Here is a 27136-nt window from a genome sequence, read left to right on the forward strand (position 1 = left end):
TCGCTTCAATTTTTGCTAGCAGTTCAATTTTGCCTATTGTTCATAATTGACCAGCACAAATGGAAATTATAACAATTGTTAAATCTGATAAATTTATTGAAAAATAAAAATAAATGTGACCCCAAACAAGCCAACAGAACATCAGTGCCCAATGTACATAACATTGTGTCATAACAACTTGCCCTGAGCATGTATGTCAAGACCAAACCGGTCACCTTTACAGGGGTCATCGGATGCCCATTTTCCACAAGTTGGTATGATTCTTTTGGGTCTTCATGTAAAGTTTGTAACATACTTTGGTTAAAATTTCTCAATGGTTGTGTAAAACAACACCCTTTTTACCTCTTCAAAAACAGCTCTGTTCACAGTGACCCGTTTCAGTGCATGTCTCTTTAAATGATAATGAGCAACAACTTTTTGGCTTTTTGAGGATTAAAAAAAAGTGAATGGATTTTTTTCATTGCATGGTGATTGTGTCCACACACTGCAAAGACACATTTATTTGCAAATACCATATAAAAGTGTATTTTGCATCCGATGACCCCTTTGAAACCAGTTGGAGAGTTTTTGAACGCATCAAAAATAATTTAGCACGAATTTGGCTATACTCAACATTAGCTCTCACTGTCTTTGATCACAGGCAAGAGATATCGTCCAGGAATCGTAAAAACAAAATGCTAAAAAAATAAATAATAATAAATGAAGATGTCCGCAAACCGCATTCATCAGATCGTGCTCTTTCAACTTCCACTCCGTGTGTGCGCGTGTTGTCTAGTAACAAACGATTCAGCGGGAACACATAATTTACCCGGAAACAACTAATTCTAATTTCTGATTGGCTGGTAGCTAGCATTTAACTCTGTATAACTCGAGACAGATGCTATGAACTCGGCAGAGAACTTCCCTCCATTTGCCTGCGCCTCGTCAATTAATTGTATAGCGGGACAAGTTCCCTTACTCCTCAGCGTGAGAAATACAAGGTGTGGCGTTTGAACGGATTGAAATGCGTGTGTCTCGAGACTTGAGAGCCCTGTGTCTGAGTCCAGAGAGCATTAAACATCAGTTAAAAGAACCTCAGCCTCGTGTTGTGACTAAGAGCGGTACAAAAAGTCAACCTTCAAATAATTATGTTCAGTTATGCACTCAATACTTGGTCGAGAATCCTTTTTCAGAAATGACTGCTTCAATGCGGCGTGGCATGGAGGCAATCAGCCTGTGGCACTGCTGAGGTGTTATGGAGGCCCAGGATGCTTCGATGGCGGCCTTAAGCTCATCCAGAGTGTTGGGTCTTGCGTCTCTCAACTTTCTCTTCACAATATCCCACAGATTCTCTATGGGGTTCAGGTCAGGAGAGTTGGCAGGCCAATTGAGCACAGTAATACCATGGTCAGTAAACCATTTACCAGTGGTTTTGGCATTGTGAGCAGGTGCCAGGTCGTGCTGAAAAATGAAATCTTCATCTCCATAAAGCTTTTCAGCAGATGGAAGCATGAAGTGCTCCAAAATGTCCTGATAGCTAGCTGCAGTGAGCCTGCCCTTGATAAAACACAGTGGACCAACACCAGCAGCTGACATGCCACCCCAGACCATCACTGACTGTGGGTACTTGACACTGGACTTCAGGCATTTTGGCATTTCCTTCTCCCCAGTCTTCCTCCAGACTCTGGCACCTTGATTTCCGAATGACATGCAAAATTTGCTTTCATCCGAAAAAAGTACTTTGGACCACTGAGCAACAGTCCAGTGCTGCTTCTCTGTAGCCCAGGTCAGGCGCTTCTGCCGCTGTTTCTGGTTCAAAAGTGGCTTGACCTGGGGATTGCGGCACTTGTAGCCCATTTCCTGCACACGCCTGTGCACGGTGGCTCTGGATGTTTCTACTCCAGACTCAGTCCACTGCTTCCGCAGGTCCCCCAAGGTCTGGAATCGGTCCTTCTCCACAATCTTCCTCAGGGTCCGGTCACCTCTTCTCGTTTTGCAGCGTTTTTTTGCCACACTTTTTCCTTCCCACAGACTTCCCACTGAGGTGCCTTGATACAGCACTCTGGGAACAGCCTATTTGTTCAGAAATTTCTTTCTGTGTCTTACCCTCTTGCTTGAGGGTGTCAATGATGGCCTTCTGGACAGCAGTCAGGTCGGCAGTCTTACCCATGATTGCGGTTTTGAGTAATGAAACAGACTGGGAGTTTTTAAAAGCCTCAGGAATCTTTTGCAGGTGTTTAGAGTTAATTAGTTGATTCAGATGATTAGGTTAATAGCTCGTTTAGAGACCCTTTTCATGATATGCTAATTTTTTGAGATAGGAATTTTGGGTTTTCATGAGCTGTATGCCAAAATCATCAGTATTAAAACAATAAAAGACCTGAAATATTTCAGTTGGTGTGCAATGAATCTAAAATATATGAAAGTTTAATTTTTATCATTACATTATGTAAAATAATTTACTTTATCACAATATGCTAATTTTTTGAGAAGGACCTGTATATATTAAATGATACAATTGATTTATAATAAAATATATGTAATTTATATGTATAACATTTTATTATAATATTTTAGTTTCAAATTAAAAAAGACATATTCATTATTTTATTAATAGCAATGTATTATTATTATTATTATTACCCATGAGTATTACAAACACATGGCACTGATGTTAATTTACAAAAATGATGTAATTGTGCTCATTAAAATTGCATTATCCTCTTAGTTAATCAAGATAATTCTGTATAATTACATAAATGTATCTGGTGCAGAAATGAGATCTGAGACGTATCAGCATGTCATTTCCTGCAGCTGTGTGAATATGTACGTGTTCTGCAGACTGCATGTTTAAAGGAGATATTTCTCTTTACCTTCTCTGTAAAACTCTTTGAGCTTCTTGGAGATCCACTGCATGGCTTTAGCAGCGATCTTGGTGCCAAAGTTCCTGTCGAACGGCGAAGGAGCACCACCCTACAGGACATCATAACGTGGCAAATGAACAATATTCTGATCATGTTCAATTGTTTTCTTGTGTGTGTTTGTGTGTGTGTACCTGCTGCATGTGTCCCAGGACGTTCTTCCTGCAGTCAAAGACTCCTTTGCCCTCTTCAGTGTACAGCTGGTAGATGAAGTCAGTTGTGTAGTTCTCACTGCAGTTCTCATTCCTGTAAAACTCACACACACACATACAATCACGCCTCACTCCTTCTACACATTCAGATCTACATGATACAGCTGAATGAAATCAGTGTAGTGTATATATGCTGTATGTATGAAATATAGATCATACCTGAGCACTAAACCTCTCTGGATGCTAGTCTTCATCTTCTCAGTTAAATGTTCCACGTTAGACTAAAAAATAGAGCACTCATAAAAACTCAGCATGACGCTCTCTCTCTCTCTCTCTCTCTATTTCCTTAAATAGTACACTGCTAAATATTCTTCCCTGCACATGGGACAGAGCAGACAGAGGACGGGGAAGGAGAGAACACTGTAATCACCTTATCCATTCCATACAGTTACACTGCAGGTGTAACATAGGTGTATATTTGAAATATTATATTCAGATAATACATTGCAGTGAATATGGACAGAAGTTCATGTCTCGCCTGTAGGTCTCGGATGTCAAACGGCTCTTCATAGATGTAGGCTGCATCGGCTCCGGCCGCCAGCCCCCCCACCGTCGCCAGATAACCACAGTAACCGCCCATCGTCTCAATGATGAACACGCGCCGCTTGGTCCCGCTGGCGGACTGCTTTATACGGTCACACGTCTAACACACACATAAATGGTTTAAGAATGAAACCTATTCGTTACTCATGCGCACACCCTTTATTAACGGACAGAGTTCAGACTGCCGTTCTGACATACGGGATATTAAAGATGCATTCAAGTATAACACAAGTACTGAAGCATGGTCCAAAATTAACAGGCCAATAGTGGGTAATTTATTTGAAATATTTATTGAAAAAATTATATAATATATTAATAACATTTATTTTTAAATAACATTTCATAAAATTGTTCTGTGCATTCTTTTTCATTAAAAAAATATATAGATATTTTGTGCCTATTACAATTCAATTATTTAGTACTTTATTAGAGTCAAGTTTTTTTAATTATACATATTCTCCATGTTCTCTATGTACACTTTGTCCATGTACAATGTTGCACTTCCAATCAATTTAATACTCACAGTTGGCACTTGTTAAGTGTTAATTTAGGACCTGTGTGCAAGACATTGCATGCAAGCACGAGACACAACAATAGAGAACATGCATGTGGTTCCAACTCATAAAATAAGAGCTTTTTGTGAGGATCCATGTTTACCATGCAACTTGGGAAAATATACAGATCAGCTTTCAGATCAGCATATAAATCTGTTCCTGTAGTGGACAGACACAGTTCGATATGTTATATAACCACATCTAAAGCCTAATATCTCACGGACAGATATCTAAACAACTAAATGAAACCTGGAAAAACATTCTGTAAGCGTTTCTCGTGACTTCCAGACATGATCGTAAAATTGTAAAAGGGCACTAAATATTTTTTTCCACTTGAAAAATTATATAAATTTTTTTTTTGAAAATATACAAAATATACATTTCTTATAACTTGCATGCAAGTATATTCTTATAAAAAAATATATAAAAAAATATACTTTTTTTTTATCTCCCAGGCATAATCATAAATCTATACTCACTTTAGGTGTGTTCGACTTCACGTGGCGCTGCGCAGACCGATCGGCGAGAGTTGTCGCTTGCAGTCTGTTGCTTCATGAAGCAACAGAAACACTTTTCATGTATTGCTTAATACAGCACCATCTGTACAAGAATAAAGTTCAACATAAGCCTATACTATTTAAATACCAATAAAGTGGGTCTATATATGTTTATCTATGTTATTTTGATAAACATGACACAATATAACATTAAGGTTACATTACTTGACATTAACTTTTTTTGCTCACCAGCCACTGTAGCTAGTGGTTTTCCAAAGTTACTAGCCACAATTTTGATAGATACCATGGGGAAATACTGCAATCTAGATATTTTTAATATTATCTAATAATTTGATAATAATTTGCTGTCATTTTATGACCTGAAACACGGCTCCAATATTTTGTAAAAGTTGTGTTTTCTTTCTGTTTATGTTATCTTAAAACATAACTGATGACATTATTTTATGTGCATTTGACTGTTTAAGCACAATAAGCAGCTAAAAAGAACTCAATTTAATATGAGGTGGCTTATGTGCGAGCACTTTGGGTGTAAACACAAAATCTGTCGGAATGAGTTATGCGCAAATACGCGCAATCCCACGCTGAAATTCAAGCCCTGTAACAGCAACAATATTCATCCAGAGCAAATGAAACGAGTGAGTGAGGGGAGGCGGGTTTGTGTGTCAAATTGCTCTGTCGTCATCAGAGTTTACGTAGCCGCTCTGGACATGCTGCTTTCGAATCACTCTCGCGTATTTTTATCCCATATGTCACAATGACGAGTTGTGGCATATGCCATATGTCAAGTCAATCCGCAATTCCGCATGCGGTGCTTCAAGTCAGATGCCGATCGGTCTGCGCAGCGCCACATGAAGTCGAACACACCTGTTATCTCGGTAAACCCCCATTATTGTACACTTCCTCTTGGAATAAACAAATCATGCATGCGAAAGGGGAAGTTCTACAATGGTACTGACAACCAAAAACATTTTCTTGCGTGTGATGCTGAATCCACACAGTAGGTGTCAGTATAAAATCCAAGAATATTGTGATTTTTTTTTCTTTTTCTCAGTCTTACATTACCTAAAATGACTTAGTGCACTTTCAAAGATACAGTCTGACAGATTCACTGCACTAATCGACATGGTAACATCTGGCTTTCCGGGCGAGAATGATGTTTCTTACCTCCACTATGGCATTGAGGGAAGTGTCAGCGCCAATGCTGAGGTCAGTGCCGGCTACATTATTACTGATGGTGGCGGGCAGCATGCACATGGGCACACAGAACTCCTCATAACTGCTGCGGGCATCCACCAGCTGCAGCAAACTCTCAAAGGCCTGCAGCAGTGCACATGCATTAGGACGATTCCTCACTTACTCTCTTACTAGTGTACACTAAACAGGACGTCCTTTCTGACTGTTTTGAGAGGGAAAAAGTGTTTCCTGTCTGCTCAAGACGATTAGGTCGAAAGTTGACCACCAGATCCTCGTGACGTGGGCATGGCATTGGTTAAATGGTGACTGATGCAAGTTATTTAGAAAGCAGGAAACCTCACAATAACCAAAGTGTGACCGACTGCACAACCAGACTAAACAGCAGCACAACCAGACCTTAAACAGCACGACGTAACACACACATGCAGACAGAAACACACAAGACATCAGGCCAGGCCCAAAACAGCATGCAGTTAGTTGCACTTACATTTGATTTGATTTGTACAACTTAATCTCTATGGACAGCATATGCAGTATGAATATAAACTGAAAAATGAATGCTTGAAATTGTAGAGTGTGCCACAAAACCCAGCTAACAAAGAACTATGGCTAACAGTCTGACAATTTTCTTCCAGTAACGTTGTTCGAAGAACATTCAAAAGTAACGTTTTCTTAACTAAATGGGAATATTAGCAAAATGAAACACAAAATAAAAGCTTATTGCACAACATAAATAGGATATAAATTAATGTTTACCCATTAAAATTACAGAAAAATTCTGTATTGATTTTTGTCCACCAAATGGTTTTATTTGTTAGTGATGTTATTCACGGTCAAATGCTTTTGAACTCAATTCCTAATACTTAGTCATAGGACATTAATTCATGTGTTCATTTTTTCAGAAGTATTTATATTAATATCATTTTTATTTATTTTTTAAAAAAACAGCAGAACTGAGCTCAAAGGTACATCTCACATTGTATATAAATAAAGGTACATTTATAAATTAAACAGCATGGGAAACTCTTAGATCATTTTTGGCAGTACATGCATTATAATCAAAGATAAAATGCAAAAAAAGTTGAAATTTGGATACTATTTGGTTTGTAAAAATTGCAATTTGTGCTACTTTGTTGGACCAGGCCTGCAATATAAACACACACCGCAGGTACAAACACACAGTTACACAGTCAGATGCAGGACTGGGTGACAGGTTGTGCTGTGTGACCACATGCGTTGATCTCCAGACACGCTAATTCAGTCAGGCCGCAGTGACCACCAACCTCAGCCCATCATCACACACAGCGATATCCCACCCCAACAAATGCAGCTCTACTTCATGCTGCAAATCAAAGCTCTACTCAGAGAGCACTGTAAGTATGTTTACATGCACTTTAAAAGTTCGGTTTCAGTCGGACAAAAGTAATTTGTTTTAAATGTCACGTGTAGAGTGAAAAAAGATTTGACATTTCACGTTTAAATAAATGTGTTACTTGCAGATTCGCTGTCATAATTTGTAAAATTTACAAGCAATTTCTAAGTAAAAATGTTTCTACAACAATTTTGTTTTCAGTGCTGTTGTAGTATGTTAATTGGACTATAATTTGCCTGAATGTTGTGTGCAAGCTCGGAAAGTCAGAGGTGATGCACAAAATGTCATCAAGGCCATAACCATGTCTCAAACGTTGGGGGGACCAAACCAAAGTATTAATAATTTGTATGAAAATTATATTTTTTATAATATAATAACATAATTTGAATGAATTAAATAATTAAAGGATCGTTAATTAATTTGAACTATTTGTAAATAGTATTTTTATTTTAAAATATGCACACATTAACTCTTATGGCAAATAAAGTATGTTGAAAAGGGCTCTGTTAATGTTTCTTGTCTCATCACATTCAGTCATGAATTAATTAGAAAAATTTAGTGGTTCCCATCACTGAATATTACCGTTGGTCATTTAACATTTCTATCATAAAACAGCTTTGCTTAGCTACTTACACTCATTCACAGTTAAAACTGAAGCGTTAGGCTCCTGTGAACAGTAAGGCCTGCATTCTTTGATTTGATTGGCCATCTAAATTTTTTTTTAGCATTGATTAGCACTGTTAGACCACAGAGACAGAGCAGCCTAAAATGTAACTTTTAAAACTTTAAAACATAATGAAGTGCAGCAGATTAGCATCAAGAATATTTGGGGGACAGTTTGGCAACATCTCATCCCCTTAAATGTCTATGGTTGTTACGGCCCAGTATTAAATTACATATTATTTCATGCACTCTTAAGAATTAAGGTTCCAAAAGGAGGTTTTCGCAGTGATGCCATAGAAGATACATTTTTGGTCTGCATAAGGCCTACATTGACATCTAAAATCCAACATTATCTAGGCTTACTGCCGATATACACAAAATGTAATTTATCCTTCAAGTATTTCGAGTATGACCAGTGTGTTTCCTGACAGGGAGGTTGGTCATCATCAGCCATGACCTTTCAGCATATCTTACTGACAGTGTTATTGCAAAACAGATATACATGCACCACCCCCCCACCCCCCCCCCGCCCACACACACACACACACACTCTTTGACACGAGTGTGTGACATCTTACATCCGTGATGGCGTTGAGGGCCGTGTCTGCCCCGATGCTCAGATCTGAGCCGGGGATATTGTTTGACACAGTGGCCGGGACCATCACCATGGGAACACAAAGCTCTGTGTGTTTGGAACGAGCTGCTTGCAACTCCATCAACCCCAAATATGCCTGCGGTCAGAGCAAGACTTACGGGTCACTGGCTAGAATTATGGGTAATATTAAGAAGGGGAAGGGAGCCATGCCCACTTTAATTATGAAGGTAGGAAGAGACTGGACGTATTTATGTAGACGTTTTACAGTATGATTGTGAAATTACAGATGAAACACAAAACAATTGAAACTCTTAGTGTCTTTTTGATATGATATTGTAAACATCAGGAAAAAGGTAAAAATGTGTCATCATAGTGATGAAGAGCCTTTTTGCAACAATACTGCATGTTATCAGATTGTCGTGAGTAAATATTTCAGTATCTTCCGTAATTTATTGCATTGACTATTGCATATCTTTTGTTAAAAAGTTTGGGGTTGGTAAGATTTTTTTTAATGTTTTTGAGAGAAGTCTCTCATGCTCACCAAGGCTGCATATATTTGATTTACAAACAGTAAAAACAGTGATATTAAGAAATATTATTTAAAAATTATAAATATATATATAAATATTTTTTTTCTCACTGACCCCAAAAGGTTGAACTGTAGTGTATGATGTAATGATTTTGATTAATTTATTATACTATGAGATATGTATTGTTAAAATAACAAGATAATCTCAAAACAAATAAATGTTGTGCCTCAGTTATTAAATTAAATGTTATTTTGTAACAAACTAATTAATATCTGGTAGCAATAGAAATAACACTGTAAATTACTGTTTCTCGTCTGTAATTAACAATTTGTAATAAATACTATAAAACATATTATCATGACATCATTTAAAGGTGCAGTAAGCGAATTCTGAGAAACGAAACGCTGTTTCGGACCGAGCACCAAAACACACATGTAGCCAATCAGCAGTAAGGGGAGTGTCCACTCATTAGGGGGGAAATGTCTGTGTTGCATAGGGTGTTGGTGAATTTGCTGGTGGGGCTTTCGAGATAGGGATGTGATCCTTTTGGGTAGGAGTATGTTTTTGTGATTTCAAATATTAACAGCGTTTCTCAGAAATCCTGTACTGCACCTTTGAGACAAAAAAGAGACATAATGGCACGTGATCATAATGAGTAGCAAGAAAGTAATAGAATCAAAATGTGATTTTACTTATTAATACACAGCAAAATATGTACATAAATGTAGACAAATATTGAAAATATTACATTACATACCTCAAATCCTCCGATAACCAGTAAAGCATTTATGTTGTGAATGCTCATTTGTTCTGCAATTTTACCAATGTGTTTTGCTGGGAGAGTTCTGAAAAAGATATTTCAGGATATTAGAAAGCATTTTATTCAGTGCATAAAGGCATATCAGCGTCTTTTTCACTGACAACGGGCCCTTAGAAATATAATCTTACCTTTTTGTGCCTAGCAGGGACCCGCCCTGGCCTGTCCAGCCCCCAACATCACCCCACTTGATTTCTTTAATCTGCAGAACAAGTAAAAAAAAAATGGGATCATGGACCGTTGCTCGAGTTTTAAATTGCTATCTCTTTATAAACTGCTATGCTGAAAAGTATGATCACTGATACTCAATACTGTCAAGCAGATTTTAATTGTGTTTTTCTTTCTCATAATATACATTCTAGATATTAAAGGTATTGTAGGTAGAAATCCCCAAAAATACTTTTTGTCCAAATTTGTTTAAACTGTCTTTATATATCAATGCATAATTAAAATGTAAGTACTCTGGAAAAGAAATGATAAAAATCGAGTTTCTGTAGTTCTCTCAGGACTGTAATAAACACAGCTCATTATTCCATTCGGGACGAAAGAAATGATTGGCTGGGGCGACTGTCACTCTTCCTCGCTACCATGGATACCCCTTCTGTTGATACAGGAGCGGAAGCAAAGAACTGTCAAAATTCTCAGTAACGTTACCTGCATATAGAGGCAGCGAAGTCAAACAAGTTAAAAAAAGGAAGACAGTATTTGAAAAGGCTATGAACAAAAAGTCTTTGGATAAATAAAGAAATCATACGAGAGTCAAAATCGGCGTGGCTTTGCAGCGGTGGCGACAACTGAGGGATCTCAAGGGGCTGAAAAGTGACTCCATGATGGCTTTATTTCTGCTGGACAGGTAATCTTGCTGTTTTCATTTTGATGGCATTTATTTTTTCATGAAGCATGTATCACTAGCACACGTAGCTACCTAATATAGCTACCTAACGTTACGTAGCATAACTAACGTTACACTGGCTTAGCTATGACAGTGTAACTTTGGTGGTATAACGTTACTGTTAGTGAGCCAGGGTTGAGACGATAAATAAGCAATAGGCCTATCTGCAGTTGAAAGCTGTTTCGCCAAATCTAACTTTAGGTTAAAAAGTTTAGGGGATCTATTTTTATACCTAGCTTTACCCTCTGCCTAAACTGTGTTCCTATTTTCACCGTGAACTCTACCTACTCCGTTTTTTCACGTTTGGTTTGTTGTTATATGCTCTTCATATGTTTACATATGTCTTTATGTTGTATCTGTATGTGCTATACAATATATGTTGTGTGTGTGTGTTATATTATCTTGGGTCTGCAATGCAGTTGTGAGAAGGTGTTTGAGTGTATGTTACTCAGTTTATCTGTAAACAATCTTATGTTATGAATCTTACAAATTCACCTTCATCACAGTGTAACTGATAGTAACGGCAAACCTGTATCAATGAAGCTATTTATAGCTTTGCCTTATATTGAGTTTGATTCCGTTACGAGCTAGTAAAATATTTTAAACTTTACCAGTATCGATATGCGAGCTTGCTTGATAGTGAGTACTAACAGTCATGTTAATTGTTTATATTCATACTGATAAAGTTAGTTATTTTATCACTTGTGATTCTGACATGATGTAACTATCTGGTAAAGCTGGTAAACGCGTCTGACTCTTCCAGCTGAGCGAATGGCCGGGATCGCGCGTTCATTTGTTTTGGGGGCGTGGCTTTGGACGGAGCCAAGAAGGGAGGGGGTGGGAGTTAATGGAATAATGAGCTGTGTTTATTGCAGTCCTGAGAGGACCACAGACACTCGATTTTTATCATTTCTTTTCCAGAGTACTTACATTTTAATTATGCATTGATATATAAAGACAGTTTAAACAAATTTGGACAAAAAGTATTTTTGTGGATTTCTACCTACAATACCTTTAAGCATTCATTTCTTACACAGAGAAACCTTGTGAAACCAATGGAAAAATATCCAATCATATTTAAGGGATATTTGGGCAAAAAACAAACAAGAAAACACCTTAAACTTGCATTTAATTAGAATACACAGAGCATCAGCACCATTTCCTCTGAATGAGGCAAGCGGTATAAAGTGGATCTGTAATGCTACACTAGGTTAAATATGGCACTGAGCACAATGCAGCAGAGGATTGTGGGAGGGAATAATGGGCTTACTGTAATCATGACTGTTTATCTCATTTGGCAAGGGACTGATTCATATACACACGTCTATATGCTACTTCTATATATCTCAGTGTTTCACAGACTAATAATAATACATTATCTTTACCAATACTTTGGTAACATTGTAGGTTTCGAAAATCTTTCTTAAAGGCAAAATTGTCGGTTGTGATGAAAATGATGCCACAACAATGTAATATTTGTAAAATAATAATAATAATAATAATAATTTACTTTATGAATTTTGTTTAGATCATCAAACTTTATTTCATCAAAAATTCTTTGAATGTTTTTAAAATGTATTTTCCTATTTTAAAATCCTTTGAAGTCTGGCTATGGGAGAAGAGTAAAACAATGAAATATCTACATAAAAAGCATTTAAAAAGTTCAAAAAATCATCAACATAAAAATGTGTCCATATTTAAAGAAACACCAATATACACAAAGGTCTGTTAGTTTGTGTTGGGTTACCTGTCCCTTATAGAAGCCCTCGAATCCGTCACTAACAGCAAACATAGTGTGGCCTTCTGTGATCCCGACCCTGATGGCCGAACGCACGGCTGCATTCATGCCAGCTGCAGGAGCGCCGACATTCAATACGGCCACATTAAATGAACTCTAGTGAGAGAAGACAGCATATCACACATACACATAGTGAAACACAAAACCATTTAAAGGAAGGTTTATATAACTAATCAGAAGTCATGATACATGATCTTGAACTTGCATCTTTGTCACCTTATACTACCACATGTGTCAGAAACTTAGGTGTCTGGCTTGATAATAATCTTAAATTCGATAAGCAGATAAATACTGTGATCAAGTCGTGTTTTTACCATCTTCGTCTCCTGTCAAAGGTGAAGCCATTTCTTTCTCTAAAGAAATTTGAAACAGTTATCCATGCTTTTGTAACATCTCGACTGGACTACTGTAACTCTGTGTATAACGGTGCCCCCCAGGCTTGTGTTTCACGTCTACAATTAGTTCAGAATGCAGCGGCTCGGCTCCTCTACGGAAAACGTAAATATGATTCTGTCACGCCAATATTGATCTCACTACATTGGCTGCCGATCAAATATAGAATTGATTTCAAAATTCTATTGTTTGTTTTTAAATCCATTCGTAATGAGACACCACAGTATTTAACAGATTTGCTACACCCCTACGTTCAGTCAAGGTCACTTAGATCTGCTAACTCCGGACTATTGCAAGTTCCCAGGACAAGATTAAAAAATAGAGGTGATCGTGCCTTTTCTGTCATCGGCCCTAAACTATGGAATACTCTCCCGGTTCATATCAAAACTGCCCCGACTTTATCTACCTTTAAGTCCTCCCTCAAGACGCATTTATTTTCTTTGGCGTTTAATATACCTTGACTTGCTGTTTCAGGATTTTACTTTTATGTTTTACACTTATTTTACAGCTTGTGTTTGTTTTATCTTCTTTTGTACAGCACTTTGGTCAACCTCGGTTGTTTTTAAATTGTGCTTTATAAATAAACTTTGTATTGTATTGTATTGTATAGAAGTCAGGCCTTCTTCTCAAAATGAGTGAGATGAGCTCAATGTATCTGCTCCCTGCTATTACATAGACTGCATAAGACATGCAGAAATGTTTATAGAACAATACAGTGTTAAGTCTTATTTGATACACAACAGAAACAACAGAACAAAATCCTGGATTAAGCTGCATTTGTGCATTTGTGAGTAAATCACTCAAGAAAGCACTGTAATCCGTAACTATGAACATGTGGCCTGTGGACATGTGCTTCTGATTTGAACTTTCTTCACCTTCAGTATAAAATGTTATATTTTTATTGTCTATGCAACTACCTTCAAATCTATTCTATAGAGTGCATGTTTTGTTAAGTGATCTGTGGAAGCCTCGTGTCAATGTGATTTCAACCGACAGAGATGACACAGTTTCCCTGTACTCTCAAACAACTAATACACTAAGAAAAAGTTTTGTTTCTTTTTTTTAAAGAAATGAATACTTTTATTCAGCAATAATGCATTAAATTGATCCAAAGTGACAGTAAAGACATTTATAATGTTACAAATGATTAAAATAAATGCTGTTCTTTTGAACTTTATATTTGACAAAGAATTTTGGAATTGTATGTTTCAACACTGATAATAATAATAATAATAATAATAATAATAATGTTTCTTGAGAATCAAATCAGCATATTAGAACGATTTCTAAAGGATCATGTGACACTAAAGACTGAAGTAATGATGCTGAAAATTCAGCTTTGCATCACAAGAGTACATTACATTTTAAATTATATTCAAAAATACATTACAAAATTAAAAACTATTACTGTTTTACTGTATTTTACTGTATGATCAAATAAATGCAGCATTGATGAGCATAAGAGACTTTTTTCAAAAACATTTAAAAAAAACAATGATCCCAATTTTTTTAACAGTAGCATATACTTGCATATATTTGAATATATATCAAGAGGTGGACAAAACTTTTTTGGTCTGGTTCTCAAGGGAGCACCTGGAGATTCTGCTTGATACTCACACTTATCCTACAAGCTGCCTAAATGTAAAATAACACTATTTGTTCACTGTAGAAATTAAATATAGATTCATCTTTGTTAAAGCTGTATTTTTTATTTTATAAACATTAAATGACACAGACAACAGCAGGAATATTAGGCTGCCGTCACTTTAAGACCGAATACACGGACCGAATATACTGATACACATACAGTTTCTTTCTCAACTGTTCACTTATGACATAACAGACATAATACTTGCAGAGACAGGTAATTTGACATAATTTTCTGTGTATGTTTCAAGTGCAAGTAAACGCGAAAGAGAAATCAATTCAGTGTTTGAGCGCTGTCTGAAATGCGTCTCTCTCTCTCTCTCTCTCTCTCTCTCTCTCTCTCTTCTCTCTCTCTCTCTCTCTCTCTCCCTCTCTCTTTTTGCGTGGGCGCTTCCAGTGTGCGGATGTGCGCACGGATAACAGCGCGCGAGCCCTGATTTTCAGGATGTTTCAAACACATCCAAATGATAAACTTTCACTCTATAATGGTTAAATTTAGCAGTTAATCTGTTAATCTCATGTGTGCCGAACCGTGGGGCCTGGTCTGTACGGATCACGGATCACCTCGCGGATCATCGTGATTGCTATCTTACCAGAGATGGAGAAAAATCCTACTCCAGTAAGTAAATGTGTCCCTGTCCCCAAAAATGTTGGTACTCAAAAGCACTTCCCTCCACGTTTTCTGCTGTGCATCGTTTATTTTTACCACGAATGCGCACCAGTTATGTGCAAACTGTATATAGTGTATTTTAGACTTAAAATAAATGGAAGTGTTCAAAAACCTAATCAGGAGACAATGCATTGACTATTCTACTCTATATTCTATTCTATTCTATATTGCATGTACAGTACATACATGATAATGGCCTTCCTGGATCCCATCCTCATCCACACAAAGGAAAGGAAAATAGGAAAAAAGGAAAATAAATAAACATATTGAGCATTCAGTATCATAGAAAGTGGCTAAATCAGACCGAACATGTTGTGCAAAATATTATGTCTTGTTCGCATTATGACTGACTTACATTTGGAAGTTCAGTATCAATTTTGCGGTGAGACAAGAGTTTGTAGGTATTCAGGTTGTTTTCAAAACTTCTAAAATACAAAAAAAGAAAAAAAAGGATCTAAAAGCAATTCAGACATTTCCTGTTGTGATAAAAAGTGCATAAATGGATATGAATATTTTTACCATTGACTGATTGATCTGCTCTGTAGAGTAAAATTGTGATTCTTGTGTTTTACCTGCCACGCAGCTTTACGGCTTCTTCAAATCTCTTTTCATCCATGGCCTTCTGGACCTCCTGAGTCTGTAGTATGACAAACTATCAAACTGACAACTCCAAAACTCCCAAACAGAGCATCAAACTACCAAGCAAATACTATTTTGATTGAACTAAACTAAGATTCAGGATTGGCTGTTAATAGAGTTTATATGGACCGCGTTGTCTATATGCAGCAATAAAAAGTATAACTCTGTTATAAAACTTTTTTTTTTCTCAGAGAAAAAAAGCAATTAAATCTAACCCATTTTACTGATACAGATGTGGAAAGATGATAGGAAACAGGAACTAACTGTTAGACCAGAGCTCCCAGGTTTAATAAACGTTCCCATAAACTTTACAACCCAAAGCTCTATCATTAGTTAAGTTCCTTTCTCACCATCTGAACGCACTCCATCAGAGGCAGCCTGACAGCCTGGTTCCCACACAGAGACACCACACACGCTGGAGTACCAGGAGACGCTTCTAACAGGGCCAACACGGCTTCCACTCCCATACGACTTGCCTACAGAGGAACAGAGGAGAGATAGAGAACTGTGTGATAGAGAGTGAATACAACATGCTAAAGTAATTCAATAAAAAACAGTCAGAACCATACCAAAATGCGGTCAAAGGCAGAGGGTGTTCCTCCTCTCTGGACGTGACCCAGAATGGTGACCCGCGTGTCAAACCCCAAACAGCGCACAACCAGCTGCAGTAGAGAGTCAACACATTCACTTCAACTCAAATACAGATGCTTCTCCAACAGATCCAGCAAGATCAGGAAGACTACTGTTCAGAAGACTTTTTTTGTTTGTTTTTGAAACAAGTCTCTTACTGTAAGTCTCTTATGATCATTTAGTGGGTCAAAAACACATAAAAAATGTAATATTGTGAAATATTAATCAAATTTAAAATAACTGTTTTCTGACTTAATATATTTTAAAATGTAATTTATTCCTGTGATGCAAAGCTCTATTTTTTAGCATCATTACTCCAGTCGTCAGAGTCACATGGTCCTTCAGAAATCATTCTAATATGCTGATTTGCTGCTCAAGGAACATTTCTTGTCATTATTATTAATATTGAAAACTTAATGTTTGTGCTGCTTAATATTTTTGTGGAAACTGATTTTTTTTTAGGATTCTTTAAGGATTAGAAAGTTCAAAAGAACAGCAAAATATTGAAATTGTGGTTTTTCACATTTGATCAATTTGATGCATCCTTGTTGATTAAAAGCATTAATTTATTTGGGGAAAAAATCTTTTGAACGTTAGTGTAGATGGATTTATTATTAATGTCAGACTGAACTTGGAAACCAAGCTCAAACTCCACCATGAATTAAAACATGCATTCATGACCAAAGCAATATTTCTAAAGGGGTTTATTCTGAAGGCAAGCGCAGCAAACATAACCACAGACATGCATGATGGACGAGAAATGTGTGTGACGTAAAGGCATAGAAGTAACACACAGATCAAAACTCTTACAATCAGTGTACTAAATGAAGAGAAGTATCACATTGAAACACACACAGTTGATACACAAAAAGAGAAAACTCAAATCCAAAACATGCATTTGTTATTACTTCAGCAACAAAATTAGGACATAGAAAGTAAAAAATAAATAGATTCTGAAGTATTTTGTTCATTAAAGGGCATTGTGTAGGAATTTCTCCCATCTAGCGGTGAAATTGTATTTTGCATTCAAACGAATTGTGCTCTCCAGCGCCTTGCTTTTTCAAATGCGTGTTGCATCTACGGTAGCTTATGTACCAAAAAGCCATGACAGAATGTCTTCTAATAGCACTTCGTCGAGTTTTCCTTCGGGTGAACAGGTTTGTTATTTCACAACGAACAAACGAATGTTACAGTATGAATAATAACAGTGCAATGCAGCGTTTTAAACTTGCTGGGGCCGTGACAAGCGTTTCTCGCTGCTCTGCTCCTCCGTTTCTGCTGCTTTCAGTTACGTGACGCTGGCTCTGAACGAAAGCGCGTTGTGGAAATGCGTTGGCCTAATACTTTTTGACCCTCTTTGCTATTATCGTTTTTCAAGATGGAAGCCTCCGTGGACCTACCCGTCACATGTATATAAAGATAATAAATTCTTCGTTTACGAGGATAAGTCAGATGGTAGAGGTATTTGATGGTAGAGGTATTTTACACCATTGAGGACATATTTATGAATAAAAATATTGATTTTAGATAATAAAATACCTAAAAAACTACACATAGTCCCTTTAAGTGTAAGAGAAGGAAAACTGTAATTTATAGGCTCATAAATGTGCTGTAGCTGTGTATTACTCACGTCCTTTATAAGGTCTGTGGTTATGGGCTTGTTGTTATGGTCTATTGCACCTTCAGCTACTATGATGATATTAAGCCGTTTCTTATCAGCACGATTCTACAAGGGAAAAAAAGCACGCACACACACATCCGTACATACATATACGCTGGTGAGAAGAGGGAGCAGATACTCACGTCCTTCACTTCATTAGAGCTGATGGGGTTTCCATTTCTGTCTGTGGCTCCCTCAGCCACTATGATTATATTAAGACGAGAACCTCGCAAACGGCTCTGCAGGACAAACACTGGAGGACTGAAACAAGCTCTGTGTGTGTGTGTGTGTGTGTGTGTGTGTGTGTGTGTGTGTGTGTGTGTGTGTGTGTGTGTGTGTGTGTGTGTGTGTGTGTGTGTGTGTGTGTGTGTGTGTGTGTGTGTGTGTGTGTGTGTGTGTGTGTGTGTGTGTGTGTGTGTGTGTGTGTGTGTGTGCACACATTGGCATGTATGGATGAGTGTGTTGTGTGAATGTGTTCAGCTGCTTGGGTAACTGTAGCAAACTAAACCAAAGGTACTGTCAAGTTATTCTTTAGAAAAAGTGGCTTGCTACACTAAGCTACTAAAACAAATGGCTAAGTACATTAAAGCTATAAGCTATTACATAGTCTAAATATAATTTGAGATTTTATGATTCAGTTAAAAAAGAGAAGCATTTTTCTGGCAAAAAAACAATAGATCAATTAGTGACAGCATCAAACTTAATCTATTAATACAAATATGTTTTATACTAAACTAATAAGAAAACACTCATTTATTTATTACAGTATTTAATTACGTTTCTTCTTTCTACAAAAAGACAATGTAAAACAATGAAAGAGTTCCAGGAACACAACTGAGTGATAATTCAATGGATTCAGTGTAACTCAATTAATATTAGATAATATTAATTAATATAATATAATATTAGAATATTTAAAAAAAATAAATTTAAATAATTAAATTAAATTAAATTTAGATTATATAAAAAAAATATATAAAAATGAATACTGCATGTATGATATACATTTTTCTAACATTTATTCTAATGGTATATATATATATATATGTATATATACATAAGAATTATTTATTACATTTAAAGAATATTTTAAATTAATTATATTTTTAAAAGGATACATAAAAAATAATATATAATATGCTCATTCTCATATTATCTCTAATATAATTATCTTAAGTCAATATAATATATGGTTCTCTCTTTCTCTACATTTCTGCATTTTACTTTAGCTCTAGCTTGTGTGCTAATCACACTTGAAATTTCCGCAAATATTGTTGGCTCTGATAACAAATTGCGTGTGATGTTCCTCATTTGTACCTCGCTTTGAATAAAAGCACATCCTAAATTAATAAATGTAAATTCCTTCCTCACCTTGCTCGATTGCAAAGCTCCATGCACAATATAATCCAACATTAAAAACCAGTGATGTAATGTTTGGTCAGGCTACACTTCAACTGCTGTAAAAGGTAGCTTGTTAGCAACATAGTTAGGTTAGTAGTCTCTCTGCTTCAGTTGGTTTGAGTGTGGCTGTATGTTTCTGTGTGCATGTTTCTGTGTATGAAACGTTACCTCTGATAGTTTGTGACACATCTGTTCCTCCCAGCCATCTTTGGGAGGCATTTCTGGAATCAGCACCCAGTCAGCTCCACACGCAAGCGCACTGACTAATGCTAGATACCTAACACATATACACACATGGTTTAATGCTGATTATAAACGCATGTTTCTTTTTGAGTGTTTTCTTTTTGAGCAAGTCTATGGTCTTACCCGCAGTGTCTACCCATGACCTCCAGCACAAAGGTCCTCTGATGGCTAAAAGACACAAAATATAAAAAAAAACATTGATTTATCTTTAATTAGAGGCTTAAAGTGTTCAAAATTTATTTCAAAATATTTAAAATATTTTGTATTAATCAAAATATACATTTATGCATTTGGCAGACACTGCGACTTGTATCTAAGGTATATATTTTATCAGTTCATGCATGGGAATCAAACCCATGACCTTGGCATTGCTAGCGCCAGGGACGGATTTATGCATAGACATTCTAGGCATGTGCCTATGCTCGCACGTCCTTGGGGGGTGGGTGAAGGGACAATTACAATAAGGAGAAATAATGATTTATTATTATTATTTCACTCTAACGGTAAAACACTTTAACAAATATCGTTCCGAAAACTCGCATCTCCATATTTCATAATTTTGTTCAATTTTTCAATTCATTACTATTGGTCATCCTTTACGTCTATCTGTGGGTTTTGCAAATATTTAACCAATGAAACATTTTAAAAAGAGCTTGTAACTAAACCTCGCAACTCCATTGGATCCTTAAACTGTCATTCAAACCTGCCTCCCGAATGAAGTGCCAGATGCAGTTTGGACCATCTTTGCTTGTTTGCAATGCAAAAAGGTAAATTTAGAACGGTTTGTTTGATTAAGCACAGCATTTTCTTTTGTAGTGTTTTCTATTCAAGAAACACTTCATATATAAAGGCTAATGTTTTATGTATTTATGTAAACTTTATAACTTGTAAGTTGATGAAAACGTAACGCAAAGCACTTGCTGCCTCAGATGCAGCCATTCTAATGATGGACAAAACATGTATGTCCGACATCCACTGGTCAAAAACCTCATAACTTTAATAATATCACATGCAAGCTTCTGATATGCCACAATATGAACTTTGACAACACTGTTTAATTATATATTAAAAAGAAATCCCCCCATTTCTTGATAGTATCGATTTTGGACATGAGGTTTCCGCCCAACGGCGACGATATACAGTTTAGTATGTGTGTAAGCTACCGGGGTCAGGGTGGGGGTGAGGGGTATTTGGGGGCCCAAACATGTATTATGCCTATGTCAAAATATGAGGTAAATCTGGTCCTGGCTAGCGCCATGCCATGCCCTACTGTTGGGCAACAAAAATGTTTGAAAATTTAAATTGATTGGAATAACAGGGATTTTTTTGTGTGTAACTGTTAGCATATACCTTTGTGCAGTGGTCATTATGGCGTCCACCACTTCTATGATCCTGTGCAGTGCTGAGTCAGTGCCAATGGTCATATCTGTCCCACAGAAATCATTGTCTATCGAGCCAACCATCCCAACAATATGCAACGTAGAGTGAGTTTGGGAAGCCTCTTCAGTGATTTGACCTGTGAGAGAGAAACAAATAATAGACACATAGAAAATTATACAGGTTTTAGGTTATTCAATACAGTTAGAAATGACAAATCTTCATCCCATGTTTAAGCCCCTCCTATTCTGCTACCTGATTGGACAAGCTCATCCAACAGTCCGCTCCACTCCTCCCTGAAGAGATTAGCTCCGGTCAAACTGCCATCTCCACCAATCACACACAAGTTAGTGATGCCACGCTGCACCAGGTTTAGAGCAGCACGCAGACGTCCCTCGTGGGTACGAAAATCCTTACAACGGGCGCTGCCAATCACAGTGCCACCCTGCACACATACAGTGACATTAAGAAAATAGGCTACACTGTAGTGTTGTCACACAAAAATCAGAGATAATATTACTTATGGATCATCCATCACATTAGAAGTGGAAGGTAATGAAGGTGTTTCTTGCAAGCAGTATTTCATGCATACAGAAATTCTGGACAGAAAATGTTTTACATTACATAACATATATACATATAACAGTATATGACATATATACATTATATATATATATATATATATATATATATATATATATATATATATATATATATATATATTATATAATTATATATATTGTTATATAAACATTATATACCTGTATATTATAACATGTATTAAATGTATTTTTTTACATAGAATATAATAATATTAATTATTCTATAATTATATAAATTATTTTTAATTATAATATTAAATCTTGTTTTAAATATATATACAAATATTATAAAAAACTATATAAGTTGCTTTAAATAAAAACATGCTAAATAAATAAATGTAAATTATTTCCTCATCTTTCTAGATTGCAAGGTTCCGTGGACATTATAATACGCCATTAAAAACTGTGATGTGTTGTTTCTCCCTTCTGAATCATTCATTGAAAAAAAGAAGATTTGTGCAGCTCTACGCAACACCCCTGCACTGTATCTTCTCTATTTTTGTGTGCTTGCTAAATATTGTGTTTTTTAGCTTTTAATATAATATGGAAGTTTGCTTACCACTTGTAACATACTGGAAACACTTTCCCATGATGCCTCTTTGATGTTGTCACCTCCATCCACCATGCCCTGGTAGCCCTGAGGAAAAAAATCATGTATTTATGGACACCACCTTTTATCTGGGACAAGCTTTCATGTATGTCCTTTGTGATCCACATAAACAATGCTGCTTGCTGGATTCCTGGAATCTTTATTTATCACTGCAAAGGTCATAGATGCCAATGACTACAGGGGGTTACATAGGGTTGCTGGTGTCTTGATCGGAGCACATAGTGTAACCCTCTGGCTACACGTCCTCAGCCTTAACCACTACATCGCAGCATAGTTAAAGTCACCATGAAATCAGAATGGACAGTTTTATTAATGCAATATTGTAGAATTTATTATAAATGATTTATTCATGCACATATTTTTTTTATATTAATGTGGCCTCGTAATCTTTAATCAAAATAACTTCCCTCCCTCTTGTAGCAACATCTCTTCTCTTCTCTAATGTGTTTACTGGCACAATAGTGGGACAACCTGTCACTCACATGAGATCGACCAATAGAAAACCACAACCTTGCAACGATCCAATCAATTCCCTGTGGACAAAATAAAGTCCCGCTCTACATTTTCTCTAGGTCGAAAAGCCATTGCAGTGACAAATCAGGTCTTCCCTCAAAATCGGGTCTCTGTTAGGACCCCAAGCGATCCCATTGGCTCAAAATGATTTGAATAGATACTCTCTATAGCGCCTGATTACAATTCCTACAAAATCATGTTAATAATGACCATTAATGTCTGTATTAGTTAGGTTATGTACTATGTCATTCAGTTACCTGATTAGCCTGATAGCTTAGTTTATACATCCATTTGAACCTACCCTACATGTATTCACAATCATCTTTCATGTAATTATGTGTTAAATATCCAAATATTTCCATTATAAAGAATGTAATGATGTTCAATTATTAACTTGTTAATTAATTTAGTATTAATCAATTAATTAATTAACAGTTTATCAAGTGAAAGAAATTGCGTTCAATTTGTTTTATTATGGACAATACACTAAGATATATATTTTTAAATTAACATTGTTCGTATGTATTTAAAATAACCATTAACTGCTGATGGAGAACCGATTTCAAGGGAGGACCCGATTTGTCACGACAACGTTTCACTCAGATAGCCTATACGTCACAGTAGGGAAGTAAAGACTATCTCAACTTCCGTTTCATGTTGTCTTTAAACAGTTAATGTCCTATATAAATTTTACTGAGAATATATATGAATATACAGGTTCATAGAAGTTTAGATCTTGGAAATAAATAAAAAATCACCTCATGGACAAAATAAACTTTTGCTCCTACGTAGATTCCCATTCTGACCACTGCCCTTACAGCGGCATTCATACCTACATGAAGAAATACAGAAAAGGCAGGTCATTCACAAAATCTGATACATCAAAACAGTAATTTGAAACCATCAACAAAGATCTCCAGACCATTTGTGGCACAAATAGAGGGATGAAAGGTGGAGGCTCTGCTCAGTAGTTCCGTATAGTGCGGTGACCTGACAAGTTAAATAAAGCATCTATTCCCCTGAGGCCATGTCCAGCCTAACCCATAGTGATGGGAGAGCTGCTGCCAGGAAACCGTTGCTAGGAAACATAGTGCCATCACTATATTAACCGAACTAAAAAGGTAAAAAAGTCAAAAAGTGGAATCTCTAGGAGTAGCAGTGCAATACAGCAGTAGCCTACTTTAAATACACCCTTTTCCTGTAAACTCCCATTATAGAATTAATTCTTGATACTGTAAATATACAACTATTGTTTTAGGCTAGTGAATGAAATGTGCACACGCATTCAATAGTAAACAAACAGACGATGTTTCTGTGGAGTCTCTAACTGAGATGTAGCTGATCAAGTCAGACATTGCATCACATAGCAAAACAACGCTTTGTGGCCTCTTTAGTTCTCTCTTAAACATGAGCAAAACAATAAACGACCGACTGGTATATTCGATTTATAGAGAGCATGCATGAATTTAACGGAAAGGATTATCCAAGACTTGTTCGCGCACTCAAGCTTGGATGCCGTCGGTTTTTTCCCACGTGATCACGGAATCATGGGAGTCTCGCTCTAATACTTAGGCTACTTGCCTTTCATCACGTAGACGCGCACTCATTCTTCACCATAATATATTTATTATGATGACACATAACAAAGATTACTCGCGATGCTCACAAAGATGCGCAAGAAACACATAGACGGACAAAAAAATAAAAAATAGGCATGCCGAATTTTCATGGATTTTCATTCATCCGTGATTTAGGCTAATAGCAAAGCCAATGTCAGCATAAAACGTATGACATAACGTAAATGCTGCGTCATAAATATTTTATTCCAGTTGCGTTGAAAGCATATGGTTGAAAGTCGCACGAGCAGTTTACGCGTTGTCATGACGCTCGAGCTGTCATCAGCGATGCAAGTTCATTATTTTAATTAAATGATCTATAAACTATGTGTTTAACCCTAAACTATTTAATGTATTTATAAACATATTCAAATTTTAATATTTATTTTAATAATCCGTATTTTAGTAGGCTATAACGACTAAAAAAGACTTCGCAATCGCTATAAAAGTATTGATCAAGTAATTTTTGCGTCATTTTAAAGCCCGGAGCTGCCGCACTGTTTTTTTTTTTTTTTTGCCTAGATGTGTAATTATCAGATCAATAGATGCAAACAGGTCAATCTGCCGCTGTGATGTCGACCAAACAAGCACCCTTGACATCCTATTCTGTTTTTTAAAGAAAAGAAATACCTTGAGCATCTCCACCGCTCGTCAAGACGCCGATGGACTTCCCTGCTCCAGAGAGGTTCTCGATGAACTTTCTACTGTCCGGCATCATTTCACGGATGTCTTTGCGAAAAGAGCAATGCCTTTAATTCTTGGTTGAAGTAAGAGCGATGTAAAGCAAGCTGGAGATGATAAAAGGCTCCGCCGCTCAACTTCTCCTCCGGTGTCGGACGCGCGCTTCGGTAGGCTGAACATCACCGCCCCATACGGGATTGACAGCAGCGGCAGGCAATAGACCTGCGGATCACGTCTCATCCTGACGGGTTTACACCAATTGCCTCCCGATGTTATGTTAGGATTAAAGAAGTAACAAGGAAGTGCTACTTTGCTTTTATCAAGTCTAGAGTTATTGTAAAACAATTTACATAGGCTATAGCCCTGTGAAGATCCAGCCTACTCTAAATGTAACGCGATAGCCTACTCTTCCATTGTTTTTGCTGCACATATAAAAATAGATCAAGTAACAGTCAGTAATTCAGGAAGTAGGCTATACGCACTCATGTAACGAAGACAAAACCATATTCCTATTTAGGACTATGCCTATGCATTTGTGTTCTAGTGATAGAATACTATCTATGGAACACCTGTTCCACGGTGGACCTGTCAACTGTGAGCATGTGTAAATGTCTAGACAGTGAAATTCTTCCTGAAGCCACTTACACATGTGTGACATTGACATATTCACTCAAGGAGAGAATTTTGTGTGTGTGTGTGTGTGTGTGTGTGTGTGTGTGTGTGTGTGTGTGTGTGTGTGTGTGTGTGTGTGTGTGTGTGTGTGAGAGAGAGAGAGAGAGAGCACTGCCTTGTCATAGAGACAGACAAATGGGTTTGTGAAGACTAAAAGGGCGACCAGTATTGACAGTGACACACTTTGCAAAAAGTCAAACCAACTAATAAATAGAGGCCAATAGCCTAAGTAATGGCATCAACTGTTCTTTAAAAAGAGCGCACAAGCATTGCACAACTGAGTTCAACAGGAAACAATGATATTCCGGTGAAGCCATTTGTTTAATACTCAACTTTTACAACCATTCATTCTGAAACAGAAGCACGAGTCTAAGGCACAGTAAAAAGTAAGCAAGAGGGAGATTTGAAGAAAGACTGAAAGAGAGAAGGCTGAGAGACTTTATAAAAGAGAAAAGCTCAGAGGAATATAACTAGAAAAAGAAGGGATATGATCAGGTAATAACTTTAGGACCCGCTTTATAAGAAAAGCTTTCCAGTGAGGTTACGTTATTTCTGCTCCATAACATTGTTTTTGAATGTGTGCTGCTGGCAACTAACAATGAACTCTTGCTTGTGTACACTTGTATGTTCATTTTTTGTTCTTCCTTGTCGTTTGTGTATCATCTTCGCTTTATTTTTCATTAAGGTTTTTTGTTTTTTGCTTCAGCAAAGATAGAGAGAGAGACATACACCGTGTTCGTGCATTTTGGGGGCGGTGCAATGAAGGGAGGGATGCGTTGATTTTAAATATAAACAGTCTTTCTCAGAAATCACTTACTGCACCTTTAACAGTTAAGGCCCATTCAGCCTAAGAACAATAAATATAAAGATAACTATGATAATATTGGCGTCCACACCAGTGGTCAATAACATTCTGTGCTGTGACTCTCTCAAAAGCATCAAGACCAATCAACTTGGCGCAGTCCTGTTTATTATTTGGAGCGCTCTGCAGTTTGTCCTCGGTCACTTTAAATGCTTGAGCTCTTATTCTGATTGACTGTCAATGTTTTTATCTTTCATCAGCTGGAATAAATCGTTCTGAGAGTGAGTCCAATGATTTTCCTCTGTGCTGTTATCATTATAGGCCTGTGGAATCTGCTATTCTTTTATATTTAGAATGATTTTTACAACCATATCTTTATCGTTATAGTTTTC

At 36.8% G+C, this 27136-nt stretch overlaps 1 protein-coding gene across 9 annotated transcripts in view; it reads right to left on the reverse strand.

The window, feature by feature from the left end:
• pfkpb (phosphofructokinase, platelet b) overlaps nucleotides 1-25461 on the reverse strand; it is a 28311-nt gene extending 2850 nt beyond the window's left edge. Inside the window, exons 1-21 of one of the 9 annotated variants that reach the window (XM_077221814.1) lie at nucleotides 25220-25461; nucleotides 23732-23805; nucleotides 22410-22487; nucleotides 21504-21693; nucleotides 21222-21387; nucleotides 19995-20039; nucleotides 19797-19905; nucleotides 18198-18293; nucleotides 16507-16599; nucleotides 16288-16413; nucleotides 15871-15935; nucleotides 15654-15723; nucleotides 15485-15511; nucleotides 12538-12684; nucleotides 10030-10100; nucleotides 9839-9926; nucleotides 8535-8687; nucleotides 3591-3755; nucleotides 3272-3333; nucleotides 3035-3146; nucleotides 2853-2952 (exon numbers count right to left, since the gene is read on the reverse strand). In XM_077221814.1, the coding sequence (XP_077077929.1) occupies nucleotides 2853-2952; nucleotides 3035-3146; nucleotides 3272-3333; nucleotides 3591-3755; nucleotides 8535-8687; nucleotides 9839-9926; nucleotides 10030-10100; nucleotides 12538-12684; nucleotides 15485-15511; nucleotides 15654-15723; nucleotides 15871-15935; nucleotides 16288-16413; nucleotides 16507-16599; nucleotides 18198-18293; nucleotides 19797-19905; nucleotides 19995-20039; nucleotides 21222-21387; nucleotides 21504-21693; nucleotides 22410-22487; nucleotides 23732-23805; nucleotides 25220-25307 (2125 nt within the window). In that variant the 5' untranslated portion in view covers nucleotides 25308-25461. Of the gene's footprint in view, nucleotides 1-2852; nucleotides 2953-3034; nucleotides 3147-3271; nucleotides 3334-3590; nucleotides 3756-5891; nucleotides 6045-8534; nucleotides 8688-9838; nucleotides 9927-10029; nucleotides 10101-12537; nucleotides 12685-15484; nucleotides 15512-15653; nucleotides 15724-15870; nucleotides 15936-16287; nucleotides 16414-16506; nucleotides 16600-18197; nucleotides 18294-18370; nucleotides 18467-19796; nucleotides 19906-19994; nucleotides 20040-21221; nucleotides 21388-21503; nucleotides 21694-22409; nucleotides 22488-23731; nucleotides 23806-25219 lie in introns of all 9 variants that reach the window. The other 8 variants (XM_077221815.1, XM_077221816.1, XM_077221813.1 and 5 more) reach the window with 8 other exon arrangements.
• Between the last annotated feature and the right edge of the window lie 1675 nt (nucleotides 25462-27136).

This window comes from Siphateles boraxobius, unplaced genomic scaffold, assembly GCF_051911475.1.
Source record: "Siphateles boraxobius isolate OS27281-9 unplaced genomic scaffold, OSU_SipBor_1 86, whole genome shotgun sequence".
NCBI classification, from domain to species: domain Eukaryota; kingdom Metazoa; phylum Chordata; class Actinopteri; order Cypriniformes; family Leuciscidae; genus Siphateles; species Siphateles boraxobius.